This window comes from Argentina silus (genome assembly GCF_951799395.1).
Source record: "Argentina silus genome assembly, chromosome: 20".
NCBI lineage: Eukaryota > Metazoa > Chordata > Actinopteri > Argentiniformes > Argentinidae > Argentina > Argentina silus.
The window spans coordinates 3,524,080-3,548,102 of record NC_139674.1 but is presented as its reverse complement, the minus strand read 5'-3'; the positions used below and the strand labels follow the sequence as shown (position 1 = coordinate 3,548,102).

The window sequence follows — 24,023 nt, the reverse complement described above, 5'->3', positions numbered from 1 at the left end:
TCAGATGCATAGCCAGTCAGACAGGATTCTTGGCAGTAAGAATTCTCTCTCTCTCTCTCTGTCTGTCTCTCTCTCTCTCTCTCTCTCTCTCTCTCTCTCACACCCTCTCTTGTACCATCCTCCCCTCCCCCTAGTGTTTCTGGCTGCCCTCATGCTGTAAGGGAGGTTGAATCTCTCACTGTGTGTGGGTGTGGGTGTGTGTCTGTCTGTCTGTCTGTGTGTGTGTGTGTGTGTGTGTGTGGGTGTGTCTGTCTGTCTGTCTGTGTGTGTGTGTGTGTGTGTGTGTGTGTGTGTGTGTGTGTGTGTGTGTGTGTGTTAGTATGTCTGTCTGTGTGTGTGTCAGTGTGTGTGTCTGTGTGTGGGTGTGTCTGTGTGTGTGTGTGTCTGTGTGTGTCTGTGTGTGTATGTGTGTGTGTGTGTGTGTGTGTGGGTGTGTGTGTGAGGGGGACATCCATAATTCAGGCTGCTGGGCCCCCGCCTGTGTCTGTGGGCTCAGAGGGGGAGCAGGACCAGAGCCAATCCCTGTACCGCTGCCTCTGTCCGACTCATGTCCTTGCAAACGTGTCCCCCAGCCCCATCCCTCTGTCAGAATTATAAACTACTCCTTAAGTGGTTACGTAGTAACTGCTCTTAACCGACTTATGTCCAAATGGCCTTAAATATTGAGTGGTATCCTACCACTGAATTATACAATGGCATAAAAGGGCTTGGTGAATTTAGAATCCACTCCCAGATGTAAACATGATAATGGCTCTCTTCAACTCTTCTCACCTTTTCTCTCCTCTCCTCTCCTCTCCTCTTCTCATCTCCATTCCTCTCCTCTCATCTCATCTCTCATCTCATATTTCCTCTCCTCTCCTCCATCCTCCACCTCCAGCCGTACCCTTGCTAATGCCCTATCCCCTAACGAGAGGAGACAGCTCCAGACTCCAGGCACCTATCTCCCCCTCCAGACCCAGGCTGTGTGTGTCTATGTGGGGAGAGAGCGGGCCTGGGCTTGGCCCTACCCATGGCCCCCCTCCCCTCCATGGCTCCCGGGCGGTCTGGTCGTCAGAGAGCCCAGGCTTAGGGGCCTCGTAGTGGGGAGAGGAGAGAGCAAAGAGCCCCTGGTCGTCCGTCCACCCCTTACACTAAGTAAACATGCTTTTTCAGGTCTGCTGCACTAACCTCTGACTGTGGGGCGTGCGGTGCACTTCGCATGGCCTCGTGAGGTGACAAATCGGATGTTTCTTCACGGTACCTGATATGTTAAAATTCATCGGGTGGTCGAGAGGGCAGGCTCTGTGAGATAATGTACTGTGCAGTGAAAGTGCTTTGAGAGTAGAACACTGAATTAATTTGATTCTCTCGCTTCTCACAACTAAATAAACACCTGAGGAAGGATATATGCTAAGCTGTCTCTCTCGCTCTCGCTCTCTCTCTCTCTCTGTCTCTCTCTCTCTCTCTCTCTCTCTCTCTTCACTCTCCTCAGGGGCCAAGTTGAATTTGCCTGAACTACAGTATGATGAAGTGAACATGATTGTTTGTTTCGAGTTCATTATGTGGATTCATTGTTATCATTGTGTGTGTGTGTGTGTGTGTGTGTGTGTGTGTGTGTGTGTGTGTGTGTGTGTGTGTGTGTGTGTGTGTGTGTGTGTGTGTGCACGTGCGGCGTGTATCTTCTATCTCCCTCTGCCCCTGGGCCGTTCTCATTTCTAACACCGACTAAGCGGGCATCCTTGCGTGGGAGCGGCCAGCCGTCCCGCTAATGAACGATTTTCCTCTTCTCCTTTTCTCTTCCAGCACCCAGATGAATTTCACGGTGGCGATTGATTTCACAGCTTCAAACGGTGAGCGCTCGCCCCTCCGCAAGAGCTGTTTAAATGTATGCAGATGGGATGTAAAGTGTTCATTAATAAGCCCACTCTATCACCACCAGAGGCTTACGCCTTTATGCGGTAACAGAGATGATGGAGGTGATTAGGGGCGTGAACGGGGGTCTCTGTTATCTCTCTAACTGTTATCCCTGCTTCACCGACGCTGGCAGGCGTTACATATCTCCCTCTCTATATCCCAAACTGACAGATGGGTCAAACTCACAAATGACACGGAGCTTATTGCTATTATTAGCAACCTTGTGTTTGTATGAGAGGAAGTCGCTGATAGGCATGACAGAGGATTCAGGGGTTATGAATGTGTGTTCGTAATATTGTATTATAGTGGATATATACACCCCCGTACACAATAGCACCCATCAAGCTGTCTACCAGCTATGACGTCAATGTTTATAGACGGGAGTGAAAGCCAACGTACAACGTATCGCGCTCGATGCCTTTCCTCATTCCGTTACACTGAGCCCCGTCCTCCGATGTTCTACCTCCACCAGCCTCCCCTGTACTAGATTCAAGATTTTTTATTTGCCACGTGCATACAAGTATACAGTGAAATGCAAAAAACTACTATATGTATAAAACTACTATATGTATAAAACTACTATATGTAAATACTATATGTATAAAACTACTATATGTAAATACTATATGTACAAAACTACTATATGTAAATACTATATGCCGTATACAGCACGGCTTTGACTGTGGTTGTTGTGTGCCGTCTCCAGGAAACCCGGCCCAGCCCACGTCCCTTCACTACATGAGCCCGTACCAGATGAATGCCTACGCCATGGCTCTGAAGGCCGTGGGGGAGATCATCCAGGACTACGACAGTGACAAGATGTTCCCTGCTCTGGGCTTCGGAGCCAAGCTGCCCCCGGACGGACGGGTGTCCCACGAGTTTGCTCTGGTGAGGAAGGGAGGGAGGGAGAGGGGAAGGGAGGGAGGGAGGAGTGAGGGGTGGAGAGAGGGAGGGAGGGAGGGAGGGAGGGTGAGTGAGTGAGTGAGGGAGGGAGGGATTTCTGAAGTGTTAGTACCACCGAGGTTCTGCATCTGCTTTTGGCCATACATACAGTACCCATCATTCTGTCTTTACCGTGACCTCATTCGACCCCCCTGACCCTTCCCACCGTCCTCTTTGTGCTCTCGGCCAGACGTGATGAAGTTTGGTTGGTTTGTTTGCATTGTCAATACAGCGAGATGAATACATGTATTATATTCATATTTGTTTGAAGTGAGGTGAATACATTTGCTATTCAGTGTTTGGAGAAATATAATTACTCTTGTATCTTGACTTGAGTGAAAGTGATGTCTCTGTTTGCTGTAAGAACAACATTTACACCTTTCCATTTGAGTCCTTCAGCATACACACTTATCCAGAAGTACATTAGTCTTAAGTAAGCTATATATAGCATATATATAGCACAATCTATTTAGCAATCTTAATCTCAAAAAAACTATCTCAATTAAGACTTTCTATAACAGTAAATGCAACAGTAAGCCACACTGCGAGCGAAAGGAACCACTCATTCGAAACACTAGCATAGTACCAGCCAACAACTATTCAAATAACAACAGATCCTGAACACACACACACACACACTAGATGTTCACGAGATTCGTGTTTCATCTACGCCACCGATGTACCCCGTGTGGGTGAAAGGTCATGTCCTGAAATATAGAATCGACTCTCTCATTTGTTATCGCGACGAAAGTGAGTGTGGAGAATATTGGATCTTCTTTATTGTGGAGACGCTCATGGGACCCACTCTGGGCTGGCAGGTTGAAATACTACCACCGCAGCGCTGGGTAGTGTCCCGTAGCCACAGGCCAGAGCAGTAACTGTCCTCTGTGCAAGACAGAAGCAATCAATCACCGCTAGTCCTCCCCGGCTCGGCTCTCGGCAGTAAACAGTTGGGAAGAGGCCCTGCAGAGAGAGTCCCCACGGACTTGCTATGGTTATCTCTCCCACTACCCTAATGTAGTATTGATAAAAAAGCAGTTTATTCCGCCGGCAGGTAGCCTGGAGGTTAAAGAATCGGAAGGTTGCTGGTTCGATCCCCGCTCCAGGAGGGATCTGGATGTGAGCTGGTGACTGGAGGGTTGCTGGCCATCATATCCAGGTCCCTACCACTGCCGTTGTGCCTTTGAGCAAGGCACTTAACCCCGAATTGCTCCAGGGGCGCTGACTTGGCTGACCCTGTGCCCAGAGCCCAGCGCTCTGTTCTCCCTGGGGGGGGTGTGCACGTGTGTTGTCTCGGAGGGGGGGTTTTTCTTTTCCTCCTCTTTCCATCCCGCATTGCTCTTTTTTCCCCCTTCCCTCGGTCCGCTTCTCTGGCTGCTTCAAAATGGGATTGATTGATTGGCTGTTTATTTATTCTTCTGTTTTGGTTTTGTTTTGGTGTGTGTGTGTGTGTTCAGAACGGCAACCCTCAGAATCCTTACTGCGCTGGGATAGACGGGGTAATGGAGTCGTACTACCAGAGCCTGAAGTCTGTCCAGCTCTACGGGCCCACTAACTTCTCACCTGTCATCAACCACGTGGCCAGGTACAGTACGGAGCAGGGAAGGAGAGGGAACACACACTCACACATGCACACACACAGACACACACACGCACGCACGCACACACACACAGTATTAGTATATTGTTCCTAATAAAGAATACATGGAGGCCCTACTCAGTATTCGTATAGTGTTCCTAATAAAGTGATTGGGGAATGTATATAGAAAGCCATAGCATGTGAAATTGATAGTCGTTGAAGGTAGGCTGAACATCGACTGTGCGTGTGTGTGTGTGTGTGTGTGTGTGTGTGTGTGTGTCTGTGTCTGTGTCTTTGTGTGTGTTTAGGTGTGTATTGGTCAGGAGTAATGATTGTGCTGCGATCAATCACTTCCCTGGGGCACTGAGGAGAACAAATTAAGTCCACACACACTCATAACCAAATAGAAGCACAGAGACATTTATCAACTCTTAAAGGTGGATAGGTGAAACTCGATTTTCTCGATACAGTACAGCTCACAAATAACATTACACAGAGAATATGTGTTGAAAATGTTCCAATGTTCAATGTTTGTGAAATGGAACATTGAGTTCAGTTTCCCACCGAACACCCACAGCCTTCCAGCCTTGACGAGTTTGCCTTAATGAGGTAAATGTGCTGTCTGGGTGTCTGGGTGTGTGTTGCGTGCGTGCGTGCGTGCGTGCGTGCGTGCGTGCGTGCGTGCGTGCGTGCGTTCCACATTTACGGAAGTAATGTTCTTACATACAAACAACAACAAAGGAATCATTCACAGGGACAATAATTGGCTAATTAGAACAGCAACACGTTTCAGGCAACACGTTTGAACTCTGCGTCACGCAACATGCTTCAAATTTAGAGCTCTTCTTCAGGGACATCGTGGGGTCGTGAGGTGTCGTGGGGTGACACGGGGAAGAACGCAGGGGCCGGGCATGCAGGCTGTGTGTGCCTCTACTTCCTGCGTCCACAACCCACTTGTCATTAGTGCCATCCAGACAGACACCCTGAACTCCTCCCTCCTTTTTTATTATTTTTTATATAATAACCCCTCTCCTGTCGCCCCCCCGCCCATCCCCCACCCCCTCATCTGCTCTTTCATGCTCTCACTTTAATAACTATTCAGTTTACTTCTCCGGCGCTGCCAGCTTCTGATATTCGTTCTCTCTATCTTTTTCTTCCCTGCTTTTTCCACGGAACGCACGGAATGCGGTGCAGGTAAGTGCTACGGCTCATCTCAGGCTGACTGCTCCTACCCTTGGCAAACACGACGTGGCGTACCGCTCACCTGTGCTGCGTTCCGTGTGTTCCGTGCGTTCTGTGGGAAAAGCAGGGAAGAAAAAGATATCAAATCCTCAAGCAAATATCACCAAACCAGCCAGTTCCCGACTCCTCTTCTAACTGACTTGGAAGCTTACACGAGCGTGGTACAAATGAAATGAAAGAGTCACTTGGTTGATAGAAACAGTATTCTTCTCTGGTCCCTATTCACTTTGATACATCGCTTTGAGTATGAATGTTATAACACATGAATAACAACATCACGGTGTTTATAACACAAGTCATAATAACGTTTTGCTCTTTGACTGCCATTGCATTGACTGCCATAGCATGAAGGAGAGAATAATATTTTGAAAATATGGAATAAGCACATGTTAAACAGAATGTGGTAAACACATACTCTATGTCTGCAGCAGGGGAGGCTGGTGGAGGTACAAATTGGAGGACGGGCTCATTGTAAAGCATGGAACCATTCCTCGTTCCGTTCCATGCGTTACAATGAGTCCGTCCTCCGATTTCTACCTTCACCAGCCTCCCTGGTCCACAGTGAAACAGTATGTTAACAGCTATGTCCTCAGTGGGCTGATGTGTGTGTGTGTGTGTGTGTGTGTGTGTGTGTGTGTGTGTGTGTGTGTGCGTGCCTGGATCTGTAGGTATGCCGCATCAGTGAAGGATGGATCTCAGTACTTCATCCTCCTCATCGTCACTGATGGAGTCATCTCAGACATGGCCCAAACCAAGGAGTCCATCGTCAACGTAAGGAAGCAGACCATAAACCAACCACAAACCAACCACAAACTGCCAACAACTACCAACTGCCACTCTGTCAATGGCTGCTTATGCTAGAACAGCTAGCCATATTCTGGCGTTTACATTACATGTACATTTATGGCATTTAGCAGACGCCTTTATCACTGGAGACAGAAGTAAACAGGAGATGGTGAGCAGCAGTCGTGAGAGGGTGGAACAGTAATTCAGGCAGCGGTTTGGGGAGGGCTGACCCAGGATCCTTCCTAAGGGGAAAGTAAACAAGATGCTATGATAAGCACATCCATCACACTGCAGCCCCAGGCTAACACATCAGTCAAACAAACTGAACAGGCAGGGCAGGCACAGAGGGCTGGGGCAGGGAAGTGGCGCGTGGATACACACACAGGCACGTACACACACACCACACGCATACTCACGCACACACACGCACACACACACACACACACACGCACGCAAACACATACACACACAGACAAGTAGAGACACACAAACGCACACACACGCACACAAACACATACACACACACACAGTTAGAGACACACACACACACACACACACACACACAGACACAAATGAACACGTCATTTATGAAGTGTCGGAGGAGTGTGAGTTCAGTGTTGTTGATTCTCTCATCCCCAAAATTCAGAGAGGTGTTTCCAACCCACGCAGCCCTCAGGATGGTGTTGCATCTCACAGACACACTCCATGAATATTTATTTTGCGGAGCTGGAACAGACAGGCAACCAGGGCAAACCCGGGAATCCACTTTGCTTTGCTAACAATGATATCCTACGGAGTGCATTCTGTTCTCCTGGCAGGGCCAGACTCTACACAGGCACTTCGATAACGAGCTAGCCTGCTAGCCTGGGCATTATGCATGAATGTGGTCAGCACGTCACGTTAGTCAGGTTGGGTTTGGTTGATTTGATGCTGTTGGGTATAGGGGCATGTGGTGTATCACGGGTCTGGTGATCAGGCTAACATCGCAGCTGCCAGAGTACTTTACAGTACATTTTAAAGCGGGGAAACCCACCTTTTTTTCACGAACCATGCACCCACAATGACAGTCTCGTCAAATCTCATCCTGTGCAGCATATGAATATTGATTACATTCATAAAGGAGCGCAGGTGGCAGGGTAATCTGTAATGTCAGTAAAAAGCTTGGGGAGCCTTGAAAAGCGCCATAAAAATGATTGTATTATTATTGTTGTTGTTATTATTATGGAAATGACTGTGTGAATAATGATGCGTAATGTTTGTCTTGTTTCTTCTCCCCTCCAGGCGTCGTGTCTTCCCATGTCGATTATAATCGTGGGGGTGGGCCCCGCCGAATTTGACGGTAAGACCGCCGGAAATTGCGAAAATATTTGTTTTGTGATGATTAGATTTGATCGCTCTCTTTCTTTTTTTTTTTTTTTTTTTTCTCCTTTCTCTTTCTGTCTGTCCCTCTTCCTCTCATTTTCATGGATTCTCTATTTGTCATTTTTCCCTTTTCTCCGCCCCCCCCCCCCCCCCACTTCTCCCCCTCCTCTGTTCCAGTCTGTATCTGAGGGTAGTCATGATGCAATGTTAAACTATATGTACTTCATTAAAGCATAGATGCAAAAGGAATGTAGAGGAATTTAGACAGACACACACACACACACACATACACTCACAAACACACACACACAACCACTGACCATGAGGGGTTTCTGAGTGGATGCTATTTTCTCCTCAGCTATGGTTGAGTTGGACGGGGATGAAGTGAGGATCTCGTCGAGGGGAAGATATGCAGAGAGGGACATTGTTCAGGTACGCAATGTTCCAGTGTTCTAGACTGTTCTGTCTGTTCCACTGCTGTCGGCTGCTTGAAGGAACAGGCTGGGCTGGGCTACCCCAAAATACGCCTCAGTCACAAACCAACACACAACCCAAAAACAGCATGGATCAGGGACACAGGCTAGAATATGGATATCCAACTTATAAATAACCCCAGACAAACCGCCCTGACAGTCTGGGACAGAGGCTAGAGAACATAGATAAGGAATATAATAGCAGATAACAATAATTGATAGATAAGGAACAATGGTATGATTTAATATTGGCACTTTTTTTATATACACAGTGCAATTGCTATTTATAATCGCTATTTCATTGTCCTTTATCATTTTGGTCTTTCAACCTTAGTCAGAGCATTGTAAACCCAAATTACAAAATAGACAGATGGTGAGATGGTTCCTTACCTTGAAAGTAGTCTATGGGCCAGGAGCGACTTTCATCCACAGCTCAGATTTGTTTGAATAGCCACTTCAACTTAGTTCAAAGTGAGTAATTGCTTTTCAAACAAGTCTGAACCATGGTCCATACAGTTTCTACTGACCCACAGAGTACTTTCAGTGTAAGGGACCATCTGTAAGGTGTAAAATAGTGAAATTGTGTTTTAACAGTGGGGTTGAACAGCAGTGCAGCGCCTGTATCTTGGCCCATGTTTCTGGCCCCTGACCCTGATTGTCTCAGAGACACAGCTGGCCTCTAATGGTACCAGTCTAGACCCAGTCCACAAGACCCTGCCCACCTGCTCTCTCTCATTAGAACAGATGGGCAGAGACCCTCAGAGCTGTCATACCCCTGGTATGGCTAGCTTCATGCTAGGATATGGAGTCATACTGTATGGTTAGCTCCATGCTACTGTACAGTATGTATGTGACTGTATAAGCCACCATAGCATAGCATCAAGGCTAACCAAATCACTAGCCATATCAGGGCTAGAACATAGCATGGGAGCTAAACTAGCCATATCAGGATTACGGCTACCCCTCCTCTGTCGCTCCTCTCCTCCCTCCCTCCCTCCCTCTCTCCCTCCTTTCCTCCCTCTGTGTGGGTGAGAGAGGGATGGATCATTATCCTCCTCGTTAGTGGCCTTGTTAACATGCTTTGAACATCAGGGCTGCAGTGGGGCTGGGATCTCTGGTTCTGTATCGTCTGTTCTATCTGGCCCACTCACTGGCTGTCGGGATGACCTGCCACCTACACACACACGCACACACATGCACGCACACACACACACACACACACACACACACACACACAGGCATGCAAGCGCACACACACACACACACACACACACACACACAGGCAAACACACACACACACACACACACAGCAGGCTGCCCTGTGGAGAACAGACAGGAGTCACAGACACAGAGTCACATTAGCCAGGAAGTGAAAGACAACAGCCAGTGATGTAACAGTGTTGTGACTGGTTTGATCCCAGCCTCATTAGGGATGTGGCGGTCTGTCCCATAGCAACATGACGCGCAGAAGGAACACAGAAGCGACTGGGGTTTCCGAGTGATCCGGTGATCGTTTGATACCAGCATGTTATGATGTAGCTAGCTCTGACACTTTTGCGAAAAACTGTGAGAACTGAAATGTTGATTTAAAATGATTTTGACCTGCGTCCACTAGATTGAATAACTGTGAGAAATTGTTCTCACACTCTTATTGTGTCTTTCCATACTTTACATACATGAATATTTCGCCCCTTTTAGATTAGATTAGATTAGATTCAACTTTATTGTCATTGTGCAGAGTACAAGTACAGAGACAACGAAATGCAGTTAGCGTCTTTCTGAACTTGCCCACTCTAAACTTGACACATTCTGTCTCCCCCTGTCTGTCTGTCTCCCCCTGTCCCCCTGTCTGTCTGTCTGTGTCTGTCTGTCTGTCTGTCTGTCTGTCTATATTTTTCCAGTTTGTCCCGTTCCGAGACTACGTGGACCGGACAGGGAACCACATCCTCAGCATGGCCCGCCTGGCCAAGGACGTCCTGGCCGAGATCCCCGACCAATTCCTGTCCTACATGAGAACCAGGGGCATCAAACCCTCGCCTGCGCCCCCACCCTACACCCCCCCGGGACAACCCATCCAGACCCAGATCTGAGGGGGGGGGGCCAGAGATGTCCTGCCGCCACCAACCCTTCAACTACACACACTCTTCCATCTCTCTGAGTATATCTCTCTCTCTCCTCTCTCTGCGTCACTGTCTGTCTCAGTGATTTGAGCGGGGGGGCGGGGCCTTGGCGCTCCCTCTCTCTCTCTCTCTCTCTCTCGTTGCACTAATGGAGACTGACTGGGGCGGAGCCTCTGAGGACGGGGGTGGAGCCAACGAGGGCATGTTTACTTCCATTTCAAGCGTTCCTCTGTCTGGACTTCCTGATCTCTTGGATACAACCGGAAATAATGATATGGACAGAGTCTGGTGTTCCTGACTCACCTGGGAAGGAAGGGATGAAGGAAGGAAGGAAGGAAGGAAGGAAGGAAGGAAGGAAGGAAGGAAGGAAGGAAGGAAGGAAAGTGAAGGAAGTTCTTGAGGACTGGCCTTGTTCAGGAGCAGTGTGGTGGAAAAGGATCAAGAGTCTTTGCTTGAGGAATCACTTGACTGTTGTAAATAACTGGACATAATCTCTCTCTCTCTCTCTCTCTCTCTCTCTCTCTCTCTCACTCTCTAACTCTCACTCAATGTTTACATTACAATTAATGTTAAAGATGATTTTTACTGTTGGATACTTTTATAAGCGTACTTTTCGGTATAAAGTTTGGGGTAATCGACCCCTCTCTCTCTCTCTCTCTCTCTCTCTCTCTCTCTCTCTCTCTCTCTCTCTCTCTCTGTGTGTCGTCAGGTTGCAGCAGTGCAGGTTCTCGTAGCCCAACTGTACAGTACTGTACTGTAACTCTACTCTTAACTCTAGTATGTGTAACTTTGCATGTAACTTTGAGTGTAGTGTCAGAGCATGAATCATGTAGTCCTGCACCTGCACTACCCCCCTCTCTGCCTGCCTGCCTGCCTGCCTGCCCTGTTCTGCCCTGCTCTCAGGCTCGGGGGCCCCTGGCCTTGCCCCCCTTGACCCCCCCTCAAAAAAAACAACATCCCGAAGCATTCTGCTCTCTCCTCCAAAACTGCCTTGGCAATAGGGTGCCCACCCACAGGTTTACTCACCGCGTGTTCTCCACAAACAAAGTGTGACTCAACCGCATATTCTCTCGACCCGAAATCCATTTTGGAAGAAAAGAAGAAAAAAAGAAAAAGAAAAACAGCAGCTGCTCTCAAATCCTGTTTGAGATAAGAAGAGCCCAGTGGTCAAAAACACAGAAATGCTTTCCATCTGTTGAGTTCTCTCTCTTCTTTCTGTGTGTGTGTGTGTGTGTGGGGGGGGGGGGGGCGCGTGTGTGCGTGTGCGTGTGCGTGTGTGTGTGTGCGTGCGTGCGTGTGTGTGTGTGTGTGTGTGTGTGTTCGTTCTTTTTTGGTTTATCATTTGTGCCAATCATAATGTCATGTGATTTGATTATGGAGTGTATGAAGCCCTGCAGTATTGGGCCCAGTAATTTGTAAACCAATTAATTTCCCATATCAAATTAACCTGTTAATTAGTCTGTTAAGCGGACATTCCATGGTACAGCACACGTAGTTCCCTATTGTAGCAAATGAAGCCCCTGTCTGTTGCCATATCATTAGCGAAAGACTGCTAGCCTTCTTAGCCTGCTAGCCTGTTAGCCTGCTAGCCTGTTAGACTGCTAGCCTGCTAGCCTGTTAGCCTGCTAGCGCACAGCAAAACCACAGAACAACTTCCCTCTCCATGCGAAGTCTGTCTCGCCGATGCTAAACTAAGCTAAGCTAACACGTCTCACAGACCAGCTTTGACTGTTTGTTTATACTTCTGGGATGACGCATGATAATATTAGGGATATTTGTCATGGCATGAGGAGAACGGGGGAGATAGCCTACTGGTTTCCTTATGCCAATAAGAGCAATCTAGACCAACACAGGGAGTTGAACCATCTGAGTTCATCAGAATAGAACAGCCACGAGATCTCCATGATCATGTCAACAACACAGTGCCAAAACTGCACACAACATTGGTTAGAAGATAACTTCAGACACACACACACACGCCCGCACGCACACACACACGCACACACGCACGTGTAACATATTTAAATATTATATATACTCTGCCGTCTCTGCTTTTAGAAACACTCATACACACATTTCAGATCTTCATTTCTCACAACTTACACGAACATCTTGAGAGTGCCAGCTTCACTCAGAGTCGACTGTCTGTTTTCTCACTTTATTCTTCAGCTTCCATTAGCCTTCAGCTGCAGCTGGAGCTAAATCGGTAGCTACACTCTATAGACAATAGTTTTTTATCCGACTTCTCCCTGTAGGAGAACCTATTCTGGTTCTCCTCGGAACCCTTTTTTGGTTCCACGTGCAGTGGAATCTTTCACCACATGACACCAACAAGGGGGTTCTCCGACAGGGACAATCGGAATAACCCTTTTTCAGTTATTTCTAGGTAGAACCTTTTGTAGTGTGTGTGTGTGTGTGTGTGTGTGTGTGTGTGTGTGTGTGTGTGTGTGTGTGTCTGTAGCTGGGTGCGGGGGTGGTAGGTCAGTGCTGCAGCCTCCCGCTGGGGAAGGAGCGGAGCTGGACGCATCATTAGGACATGGGGGTCACAGTCTAGAGCTCATTACAGCCTGCCATTAGCCTCCCACTGTTCCTGTTCAGCTCCAGGCTCGCTGTGGAGGAACACAGGCCTGGGAGGAACACATACACACACACACACATACACACATACGTTCACACACACACATACGTCGCACACATTTGTATTCACGTGGGCACACATTCACGTGCACGCACACACACACACACACACACACACATACTGCACATGCAGGCACATACACACACACACACACACACACACACAGATCATGGATCAGCCCTGGACTGACTGCAATCATCTCTCACAGCGCTTTTAGTTTCCATTCCCTTGGAGGAGTGGTGTTATAGTTTCGTGCCACAGCTCTTGCCATCTTGCCAAGCCCCTGTGTGTGTGTGTGTGTGTGTGTGTGTGGGTGTGTGTGTGTGGGTGTATGCGAGCGCGTGCTTGTGTGTCTGGTTTCATTTGCTTGTGTGCATGCGTGTGTGCGTGTGTGTGTGTGTGTGCGTGTGTGCGTGTGTGTGTGCGTGCGTGTGTGTGTGTGTGTGTGCGTGTGTGTGTGTGTGTGTGTGCGCGTGCGCGCATGTGTGTACCAATAGGCAACTTCATCGTATTTTAACAGACCATGTGAGTTCACCCACATGATCTTTGTTTACTAAAGATATCCAAATAATATATTGTATGCTCGTCATATTTAGTTATAACGTGCACTATGTTTGCATGTACAGTTTTACATGAGATGCACCAGTTCTTTTTGTTAATTGAGTGTTTTGGAAAAAGAAAATCTATGTACAAAATGGCCTTAAACTTTCACTGATTTCTTGGACTTGTGCGATGCCTTCAGATAATGAATTGTTATTAATGAATCGTTCTCTATTTTGTGTCAGTGTACAATTGCTTTCTAGTGTAAATTTGTCTTTGCACAACTTCATTTATGGGAAAATATTGTACTTTTGAAAACCATGGTTAACCAGAGAAAGCATGACTGGATTACTGATTGTCTGGTAATCAATATTATAGATGACTATTTCTGTATCAAACTAACAATTTTTAAATAAACATTCTTACTAAACACTAACTTTTAGTGTGCTTTTTTATTCATATGGTCATTAGTGGGAAGCCTAGTCCTCTCCTCCCTTCCCCTCCCCTCCCCTCCCCTCGCATCTCCTCTCCTCTCCTCCCCTCTCCTCCCCTCTCCTCCCCTCTCCTCCTGGCTGTGTGCAGCCTCATTCTCAGCCCATTAGAAGTAATGGCTGTTTTGTGTGTTGCTGTGACGTGCTAATTGCAGAAGGGGAATAAAATCCCTTCTGGCAAGCTCCAATTACAGAGAGCAAGGCGGGGGGAGAGTGTAGTCCAAGGAAGGGACAGGGGATCACAGCGGGGTCGTACCCAGAGGAGACCCCACTGCCACCCCGACATCCTGCTAACTCCTTTCACCCCACAAGGCCACGGCATCCTTATGGAACTCCTTCTGCTTTGAAAACTTTCAGTGAAGTTTCCCCGTGGCAGTTTCCATGGAGCTCACTAATTAGCTTTATGCAACGAATCTCCCACTCAATTATAACCTTTGCATCCACTGAATGTATGTATAGCCAGAGACTTAAGTGGTACATGTGCGTGGTCCATCAACACACACATTTACGCTACATCTACGGTGTTCATATATCCGTATCGTAGACTTGCACTCACTCACACACACAGCGTACACTCTCTCTTACACACACATACACACACAGCTTACACTGTAAAGTACTGACTCACACACACACACACACACACACGTGAGTGGTCTAACTATGTTACTCACCTGGCTGGTACCACATCGTGACCATGTGTTCACTACTAAACTACTCCTTCTTCTGACCCCGGCCCCCCCTGCGCTAACCAGCATGTGCAGTCAGATGTCTCAATCTGTCCAATTACGACTAACAGACTGCCTTCTCAATGTCACACGGTATGTATGTGTAGGTCATTTCTCCCATGAGGAAAAGCATAGTTAGTGTCAGCAATGGGAGTCGTCATCCTAATTAGCAGCCTCAACACACTCTGGTAGGGGAATGAAACTTTTCATGGTAAAATGTAGAACATTTAATTAAGCCAACAGGCATAGCAGGGATATATTTATAATCCATGTTCATTACTTACTTACTGACTGACTTACTTACTTACTTACAGTTTGCTGCTTCTCCCTGTCATCAAGACAAGTTTTGGAGTACATTAGTTTATTTATTTCACCCTGACACTTTGTGCTTAAACTTGTTGATGGTGATTGCTTACATAACTATGCGAGCGTTCTGACTATTAAACATGTTATTAGATGAAGTAAAACTACCGCATACTGTACAAGTAAATCATCGATCAGATGAACTGGTAAGGGTGGTTTACAAGACAATAGATCCCCATTGAAGAAGCATTTTAGTCTGGGATAAGGCGTAATCTGCTTCTGGGAAACCGGCCCTTAGAGTTTAGGCCTTGCAGATGCTATCGGATTGACCTGACGCTCCTGAGAAGCCGGTAGGGAGTGGATTAAGTCATATTAAATGGTGGCTGGAAGGATTCTGCTAGATTTGTAGTAATTATTCACACAGTAAAACCACATTAATGCTGTCAGGCCATAATTTAAGCCTGGCTGTATCACACCCTTCTGTCACTTCTGGAAGTTAGAGGTTAGGGGGTTGTGGGTCAGGGTTGGGCTCACTGTGTGTGTGTGTGTGTGGGGGGGGTGTGTGTGTGTGTGTGTGTGTGTGTGTGTGAAATCAAACACACACATCTACTCCACCTGCCAAGGGCTGATGGGTGCCAGGGAGTCCTATTGGCAGTGAGCTAATGAAGCCCCCCCCCCCCACACACACACACACACTCTTTCTCCTTTAAAAAAGAGCAGTGGAATCCTTGCCTGAGGAGAAGGAAATGATTGGCATTATGCACTACCAGTGAATATAATGTTGTATTGGTCAACTAAGTAATCACTCTCCATGCAAAGCACTGATCTGGCAGTGAAAAGCACACAAGCGCAAGAGCACGCACAGACACACGTACGCAGATGGTACAATCAATTGGCCACACATTTCACCTGTACGATAGCTAGGTGTCACTATATCAATCTGTTATGACTCCATTTGGCAGGCCCATCCGCCTGTGAATTCACTATTTATAGCTGTCTATAAAATTCTCCAATAAATGTGACTTATTATGACATCACATTTGCAAAACAACTGAGCCTGATACAAATAGATCTCATATCCGGGCCCAGGAAGTACGGTATGCAAATTGAGCAAGTAAATCAATCTATAAATCAACATTTAAAAGACACGTCCAACTACAATATATTGGCACACATTTCACGATTAGGTTTGACAATTGTGAATCAAACTCGTAATATGACGGTCTAAAAAATCCTAACGCCACGCGTTATGCGAAAGGAAAATGGTGAAATGCTGAATGTCAGGCTTTGGATTGGCCTTTCCAATTAGTGACCGCAAACAGCTGGAGGTGCAAGAGGCACAGGCTGATGTGAGGCCAGAGAGAGCGGTTGAAAAGGACATCCAAGGCCCAAGGAAGAGGAAAGAGAGGACTGCATTCCAAGTTCTCCCAAGCACGACACAACAACAATGCTATTTAAAATGTCCATTGAGGATTGTAATGTTAACTCTAGCCCTAATCGTTGTTATTTGACATTTATCCTAAGCTAGGCTCACAGCACATTTGCACTTTTATTATTTTCAAATATGCCTCAACGCGTTTTAAACACGATGATCTGACATTATATCAAGACCGCAAAACCACTTTCAAATGTGCCTTGCTCTTCTTGAGTCGTTCATTAAATTTCACTAAACATCAATTGAATCATTTAATAATCACACACATGCTTTTGAAGACGAGGGTTGTCTGACCAGCTGCATCACATGTGTTTGGTGTGGGGGTGTTGGGGACCCCCAGGGGACCATAAGGACGAGACATGTGGGGCTCTCTGTATTTCTCTGTCTATGTTATATAAAGGCCTTCAAATTAAATTGTACACATAATCGTGCATAATAAAAGAGCAAGGAAAAAGGTTAAACATTTTTTTATTTCACATGGTTTCATTGATAGAATTACAATGAGAACAATTCCAGGGAGACTTCCTCCACTAGAGATGAGGATTTATTGACTTTAATACTTAGTTAGCTTTTAATCTCATTCAGGTTGCCTGGAGACTCGATACCATCTGGTTGATCAATCCAGCTTTGTGATTACAAACAATGTCATCCCAGGCATGCAGTCAAGCTGTATTCCCCACCACATTAATATCTCAGATATTGTGATAATTTATGTTAAATTTCTTGATGTGACTTCAGGATACGAGGGGATGTGTGTGTGGTAGAGGGTGACCATGGAGCAGAGACTCACCTGGTGTAAGCAGAAGTTACAGAGGACAGGGCAGCATGACATCCACCTACTCTAGACTCCCAAAGTCAGAGAATCCCCCTGTGTGTGTGTGTGTGTGTAATGTGTGTGTGTGTGTGTGTGTGTGTGCGTGCATATATATGTATGTATGTAGGTATGTACTGTATGTGTGTAGATATGTACTGTATGTGTGTGTATGTATGTATGTATGTGCGCGTGCGCGTGTGTGTGTGCGTGGGTGGTTCTGCCTCGTTGCAGGTGAGATGTGTGTTCTGCGTAGGCCGCTGCACCGAGGCTATAAATATCCCTGGCAGCTATATTTATCCTCTCGCTATGCGGCCAAGCCTCTGCTCCTGAACATCACATCACCACTGCACACAGTGGTCCTCATCCATGGAGGAATATGACAGGACCACGCTGTTATTTTTAGCCACTGACGAGCACAAGCTCGTCCTCAAGTGAGCTCTTCCTTTCTGAGTGGGTTTTTTTGTAAACGGTTCTAATCTCAAGCGAGGGAATGCCTGTTGTGTACTGTATGTGTCATTTTGTGGTGTGTGTGTTTTTGTGTGTGCTGGGTGAAATGATAGTTGACCGTGCTCATTACCAGCACATCTGTCTGTGTATGTTTGCGGTTCTGTCGTTGTGATATGTCTGTTATATTAAATCTAATGGAGAATTTCTAACGCTGCAGGATGACCAGTGTTGAAACTGTGAATGTGTAATGTAGACCAACAGGAACACTGAGGCTGTCTCTCATATACTGTATGTACTACTGGACCAGAAATCGGAAGGACGGGCTCATTGTAATGCATGGAATGGTATCAAACACGTCAACTCAAGAAATGTAACAATATCTGAGCTCGTCATGCAGTGGGGAATACAGCTTGACGGCATGCCCAGTTGGACATTGTTTGGCATCACAAAGCAGGTGGTATCACACGTGTTTGATACCATTCCTCATTCCATGCATTACAATGAGCCCGTCCTCTGATTTCTACCTCAACCAGCCTCCCCTGCTCTCTATGTAGACTATCCTCCGACTCCATCCCTACTGCTTCACTACTTCTATGACCCTTCAAGGCACATTCTCACATGGGACCACTTGCTGGGCTCACAGTTTATTTCAATTAAAAGCCTGTGTCTCCAGGGCACTCCAGCTTGGTCTCATCTGGGAAAGGAACCAGCTGCCTCTGGCCTGCCTTCTGCCCCTTGTTCACTGGGGTGGATTGGGACTGGGGGTGTGTGGGGGTGGGGGGACACTGGGACACTGGGGAGTGTTGGGACCCAGAGGGCCCTGAAGGGACATGTGAGGCTTTCTGCCCACTGACTCTGTTTCATCGGAGTTGTACTTTTGTCTCACTCACACACACACACACACACACACACACACACACATGTGCCCCCACACACGCACACACACACACACACACATATGTGCCCACACACAGACACAGACACAGACACAGACACACACACACACACACACACACGCCTGTTCGCACACACAAATTCAGACTTACAAATGTAGGTATTTTTTTAATGGTGGCGAAAAATGGATTTTTAGCAAAGGGAGTGTGTGTATTCTACCTGTGTGCTCTACAGATCTATCCATATTTGCTCTACTGCACAGTTGGTTCTTTTAATGAAAAATGATTTTTTTTATTTTTAGCTCTACTTTCAAAACGTCCCCTGAGGCTAAGGAGATGGACAGGTTGATTGAGAGGGAGGGAGGGAGAGAGAGAGAGAGGGGGGGGGGGGGGGGGGAGAGAGGGAGAGATACAGTGGGGGAAGAGGGAGAGTGAAAGAGAGAAAGATAGAGAGATGGTGAGAGTGGGGGAAAAGGATGGTGTGAATATTACTGTCAATCAAAAGGCTGGTGCAACCTTCAGTTGCACATGACAGATTCCTTTGGAAGCTTCTCTCTTGTCAGGTGACAAACCACTGCAATGGAAATAGTGCATTCATTACTACTGAGCAGTGGTGTCTGATGCAAGCAAAAGAGATACACTTAGAGTTACCAACTGGAACATGGCATTAAATCCATACTTGCATTCTATCTCATACAGTATGTCCATCAAGCTAACCCCAAAGTAAAAATACTTAATGGCACAATTGCGTGTGCAGTAATGCAAACGAAAATAGCAGCACCTGACAACCAGGAGCATAACAGCACATTTTGAATTCACAGGACACACGTGAGTAATTAAGCTGGTTATTCAATTTGTGTTTTAAGTGTCAATACAATTAGCTTTACCTTTACAAATACCAGCTCATTACACAAGTGCTTGGATACATTTTAACTCAATTAGAAAAGGCACAACAGAACGCTATTTTCATTATAGCCTAATTATACATTCAGTGAACAGAGAAGGGGGGGGGGGAGACCTGCTGCATTAATTAATTAAGTCATTATTCAGAAAACAATTTAATGTGTTCCATAATTAGAGGAAAAGGTCAGACAAGGTTTTTGTTCTTTAAAAGAGTCTCCTTATGTAAAGTAAGGAAGCTGTGATAAAGACATCTGGGATACTGGTACGCTCTTGTGACCGCTTTTTGACAGACCTCGTAGCTTAGCAACCAGCTTCTGCAAACATCATACGGAAAAATACGGAGAAATACTTGAGGAATAATTAGAATGTTTCTCAGAAAGGCCTTAAGTGATGTTAATGTATTTCACGGTGCACTCTTAGAAGAAGAACAAAAAGGTGTTATCTAGAACCATAAAGGGTAAGACCCCTGTGAAGAACTCAGGCTAACAATTAGCAGCGCCCTCTCCAATACACGGAACTCTGACAGACCTTAAGTTAGCACCGTTTAAATGACATGTCAAAATCTCTTCAGAGAAACTTCAACCAAAGTTTAGCAGTGGCGATATACTAACCTGTATATGCTTTTATTGTTATCACATACTACGTAGTTTTGCAATAATATGCAATGATTGGTTGCCACAAATACTCCCCGGATCCCATTAGGATACCAGCAACTTTTTGTTCACAGCTAGTAATCACTCAGTGAGTGCCAGTCCAACGAGGGGAGAGCTTGGCTGGTGAAACCGAAACCAAAACAAATAGGCAATAGACGAAATAGTTCCAGTTCTAACCACATCCATTATAGGAACTGTAATTGTTAGATTTTCCATAGCATGCACATCATAAAGCTTCAAGCGTAACTCACAACTAAACTTTGTTTGAAGTTAGTTTTTTTTTGCATGACATTTAAATGACTCTAACTTCAGGTCCGCCGGGAGGTCCGTCGGGAATCCTGTCTATTGGGGAGTGCGCTACTAACTGTTAGCCTGTGCTGCGGTAGCAAAGTGGAGAACAGTGAACCTGAGAAGCTTTCACTAATGGCCTATGAGGACAGCTCAGGCTAAGATGATATTTCCCCGAAACATGAAAATAGGCTGAACCATCCCTTTAAAGCCTGAGGGGAACAGACAGGCAGAAGGAGAGAGCACAGCCTCTGCACGCTACAGACATCTTATACAGTACACATACACACACACACATACACACACACACATACATACAAACACACACCCATGTGCACACACACAGTAGCAGTCGTTGGCTAGATACCATCACCATTTCACAATTAGTGAATTATGAGGCCAACCAGTCACATTGCGTGACCTCTTTCCAGGGTCAGGCTAATTACGCTCATGCACAGAGCTTGGTGAGCCACATCTTAGCATGAATCACTGCCATAGGTTAGTGGACTCACTGACTCACTCCCTCATTGCAGGAACATGGCATGGCTCAGAACTTTAGGTGAGTGAACTCTCTCTCACTTGAAGAGGTGTAACTATAGCTGGTGCTCGCCTTGTGTGCTCTAGCTAGTCCCCATTATGCAGGCTAAGGCTTATAGCTAGGTCTTTACTACAATGTGTACAAATAAATGTGTTCTTGGTTAATGACTGCATCCTCTTCACGAAAGGTTACATTCAGATTTCTTCTTTTAATAATATGAATCCTGCACGCCGCGTATCGATGCTTATGACTGTACAAACGTATACTTTGTAGACGCTAATATAGCTTTTGCCGTATAGGCCTGCCTTGCACCTGTGGAATCTGAGGGATGTGCCCTAACCGTAGCTACTGCCGTACTTTTTAAGTAACACTTAAAAACACGGTTAAAAAACGACCCTGCCCGATTTAAAGATGACTAATAAGCAACCGAAGCCCTCTAGATGGGGTATAAATGAGCAACGCCTGAATCACATCCCCAAGCCACCCTGGAAACCTCCGCTACTTTGGCACCACATTAAAGTTTCAGGGAAAGCACGGGATGAATAATTAACATGTCAATAAACGAACTTGCTTTCGTCTGCCCACCTGCTAAACACCCACGGCTGTTATAAATAGTCAATTTTCCCATGCGCCGTAATTGTTTTTAAAAGCTAAGTTGCTACGCAGAAGTGACGGTGCTGTCTAAACTCGGAATGGAAGTCAGGTGGCTTTGGTTAGCCAGTAGGGATGATGAGTTCAATAGAATTACAGCATCAATGTTTAATCAAAAAGGATAATCTGCATGAGTGGACTAAAAGTTTCAAATGTTGTAACAGTATTATTTGTTACCGCTAGCATATGTGTCAGGTCTTCTCTCTCTCTCTCTATAGACTCTTTCACAACACACACACACACACACACACACTTGCCCAGTCTGCAGGGCGTGACACTGACGCTGCTCTTCCTGCTGGCTGCTGGATCGTGCTGCTTCTGCGAGGTGACAGGGCTGAGTCACACACACACACATATACACACACACACACACACACACACACACACAGTGCCACCACCATGCCGCCTCCTCATTATTCTAATTGGGACAATGGCAGTAAGTGAGATTTAAACCAGCACTGGGAGTAGTTGAGTAATGTTTATAGTTGTTCTCTCTCTTCCTCTGTTTAATCAGAAGATGGCAGATAACAGAGTTGCTTTTTGTCAGTGTAAATTAGTGCAGTGCCTGTGTGTGTGTGTGTGTGTGTGTGTGTGTGTGTGTGTGTGTGTGTGTGTGTGTGTCAGGTGTTGCAGTCCTATTTAAAGCGTACTTCCAGAGAGGGAGAGGCAACACATTTATTATGCAGTGGAACACTCAGCAGCTGTAAGGTGTGCCCTGAGCCTAGCTGTAATGTCTATATGGTGTGTGAGGGTCTAGTAGTGAACATAATAGAATGATGTGTTGTGTGTATGTGTGTGTGTGTGTGTGTGTGTCTGTGACTGTGTCTGTGTCTGTGTCTGTGTATCTGTGTGTGTGTGCCAGTTGTTGTACACATTCTATTGTATTGCCATTGTAATTCTAAATCATAAAAATGCTATTACATTTGAATAGAGTGTTTGGTTGATAGGGGCCAATGTTGATTTGGAATTCAGTTTGGGTGGCAACAGCACCTTTGACTTTTCTCTGCTAAGATTATTAATATAATTTTTCAAAATGAGCTACTATATCCAGCAAAATCACCATGGCAAAATCACCATGGCAAAATCACCATGGCTAAAGGAAGACGTCATCTTTCTAGGCAGCCATCAGATGGCCTCAATAATGATGAGAATCAAACAGTTTAAATACTTTTTATTGAAAAAAGCATCTTTTATATTTTGTATGTCTTCCTCAATGCTCCTTTGATGAAACCATGGTTCTGTACTTCCAGGTCAGACACCGCCTCCATCAAGCCCACCCCAGATTGTGCTCTTTGCTGCAGGGGAGGGAGACCAATTCCCAAACCGATTGTGACTTCATTTTCTACAGCCTCCCTTTCCTCAGCCTCACACACCGGCCGTCCCGTTTCCCAGACGACTACAGCAGCGAGCAGGACATAGAACACTTCCACCGATACACCGTCACCATGTTGAGATACTACCACAACCAGGTGATCCGGAATGACTCCTTACCTGAGGATGAGAAGTGGCGTTGGGCTTGCTTCTACATGGAGCTGATCTTCTATATGGAGCTGATCTTCGACATGGAGCTGATCTTCTATATGGAGCTGATCTTCGACATGGAGCTGATCTTCTACATGGAGCTGATCTTCTATATGGAGCTGATCTTCGACATGGAGCTGATCTTCTATATGGAGCTGATCTTCGACATGGAGCTGATCTTCTATATGGAGCTGATCTTCTACATGGAGCTGATCTTCTACATGGAGTTGATCGATGGGGCTGAGAGGGGCTACAAGGTGGTCAGAGAGACCACCAAGGCCCTGGTGTCACTGCAGAGGAAGAGGAAGGTAGAGGAAGGGTCCAGGCCCGCACAGAGCAGACGACATGTGAGCCTTGACCAGCAGCAGCTCAGGACCCACGAGGAGACCATTTCTGAGGATGTGGATCTGGCTTCAGATATGAGCTTCCTGTCTGTCTCAGGCATGTCACTCTCCACCATCTGATTGACAGCTCAAGCCTCCAACTTGAATCAACCCATTTATTGGATTTCTTTAGATTTATATTTCAAGATATAGTAGTAGTAGTAGTAGTAGTATTAAGATAGGATTTATTTTAGCATTAGCATATATCCATAAAAAAAAGAAACATCCAATTATAAATGTTGTGATGTGTCTTTTTTGAGTGCGATATCTCCTCAATCAAACAAGGTTTAGTGTGTGTGTGTGTGCGTATGCGTGCGTGTGCGTGCGTGTGTCTGAGTGTGTGTGTCTGTCTGTGTGTGTGCACGTGCCTGTGTGTGTATGTGTGTGTATATACTGTACG

General features: G+C 46.1%; 1 protein-coding gene across 1 annotated transcript in view; it reads left to right on the top strand.

The window, feature by feature from the left end:
- LOC310820520 (copine-8) overlaps window positions 1–11,638 on the top strand; it is a 28,172-nt gene extending 16,534 nt beyond the window's left edge. The window contains exons 8-14 of the mRNA XM_083692189.1: window positions 1,783–1,829; window positions 2,600–2,781; window positions 4,293–4,420; window positions 6,325–6,427; window positions 7,724–7,781; window positions 8,163–8,236; window positions 10,179–11,638. Of these exons, the coding sequence (XP_083548315.1) occupies window positions 1,783–1,829; window positions 2,600–2,781; window positions 4,293–4,420; window positions 6,325–6,427; window positions 7,724–7,781; window positions 8,163–8,236; window positions 10,179–10,367 (781 nt within the window). The 3' untranslated portion in view covers window positions 10,368–11,638. The remainder of the gene's footprint in view (window positions 1–1,782; window positions 1,830–2,599; window positions 2,782–4,292; window positions 4,421–6,324; window positions 6,428–7,723; window positions 7,782–8,162; window positions 8,237–10,178) is intronic.
- The last annotated feature ends 12,385 nt before the right edge of the window (window positions 11,639–24,023 follow it).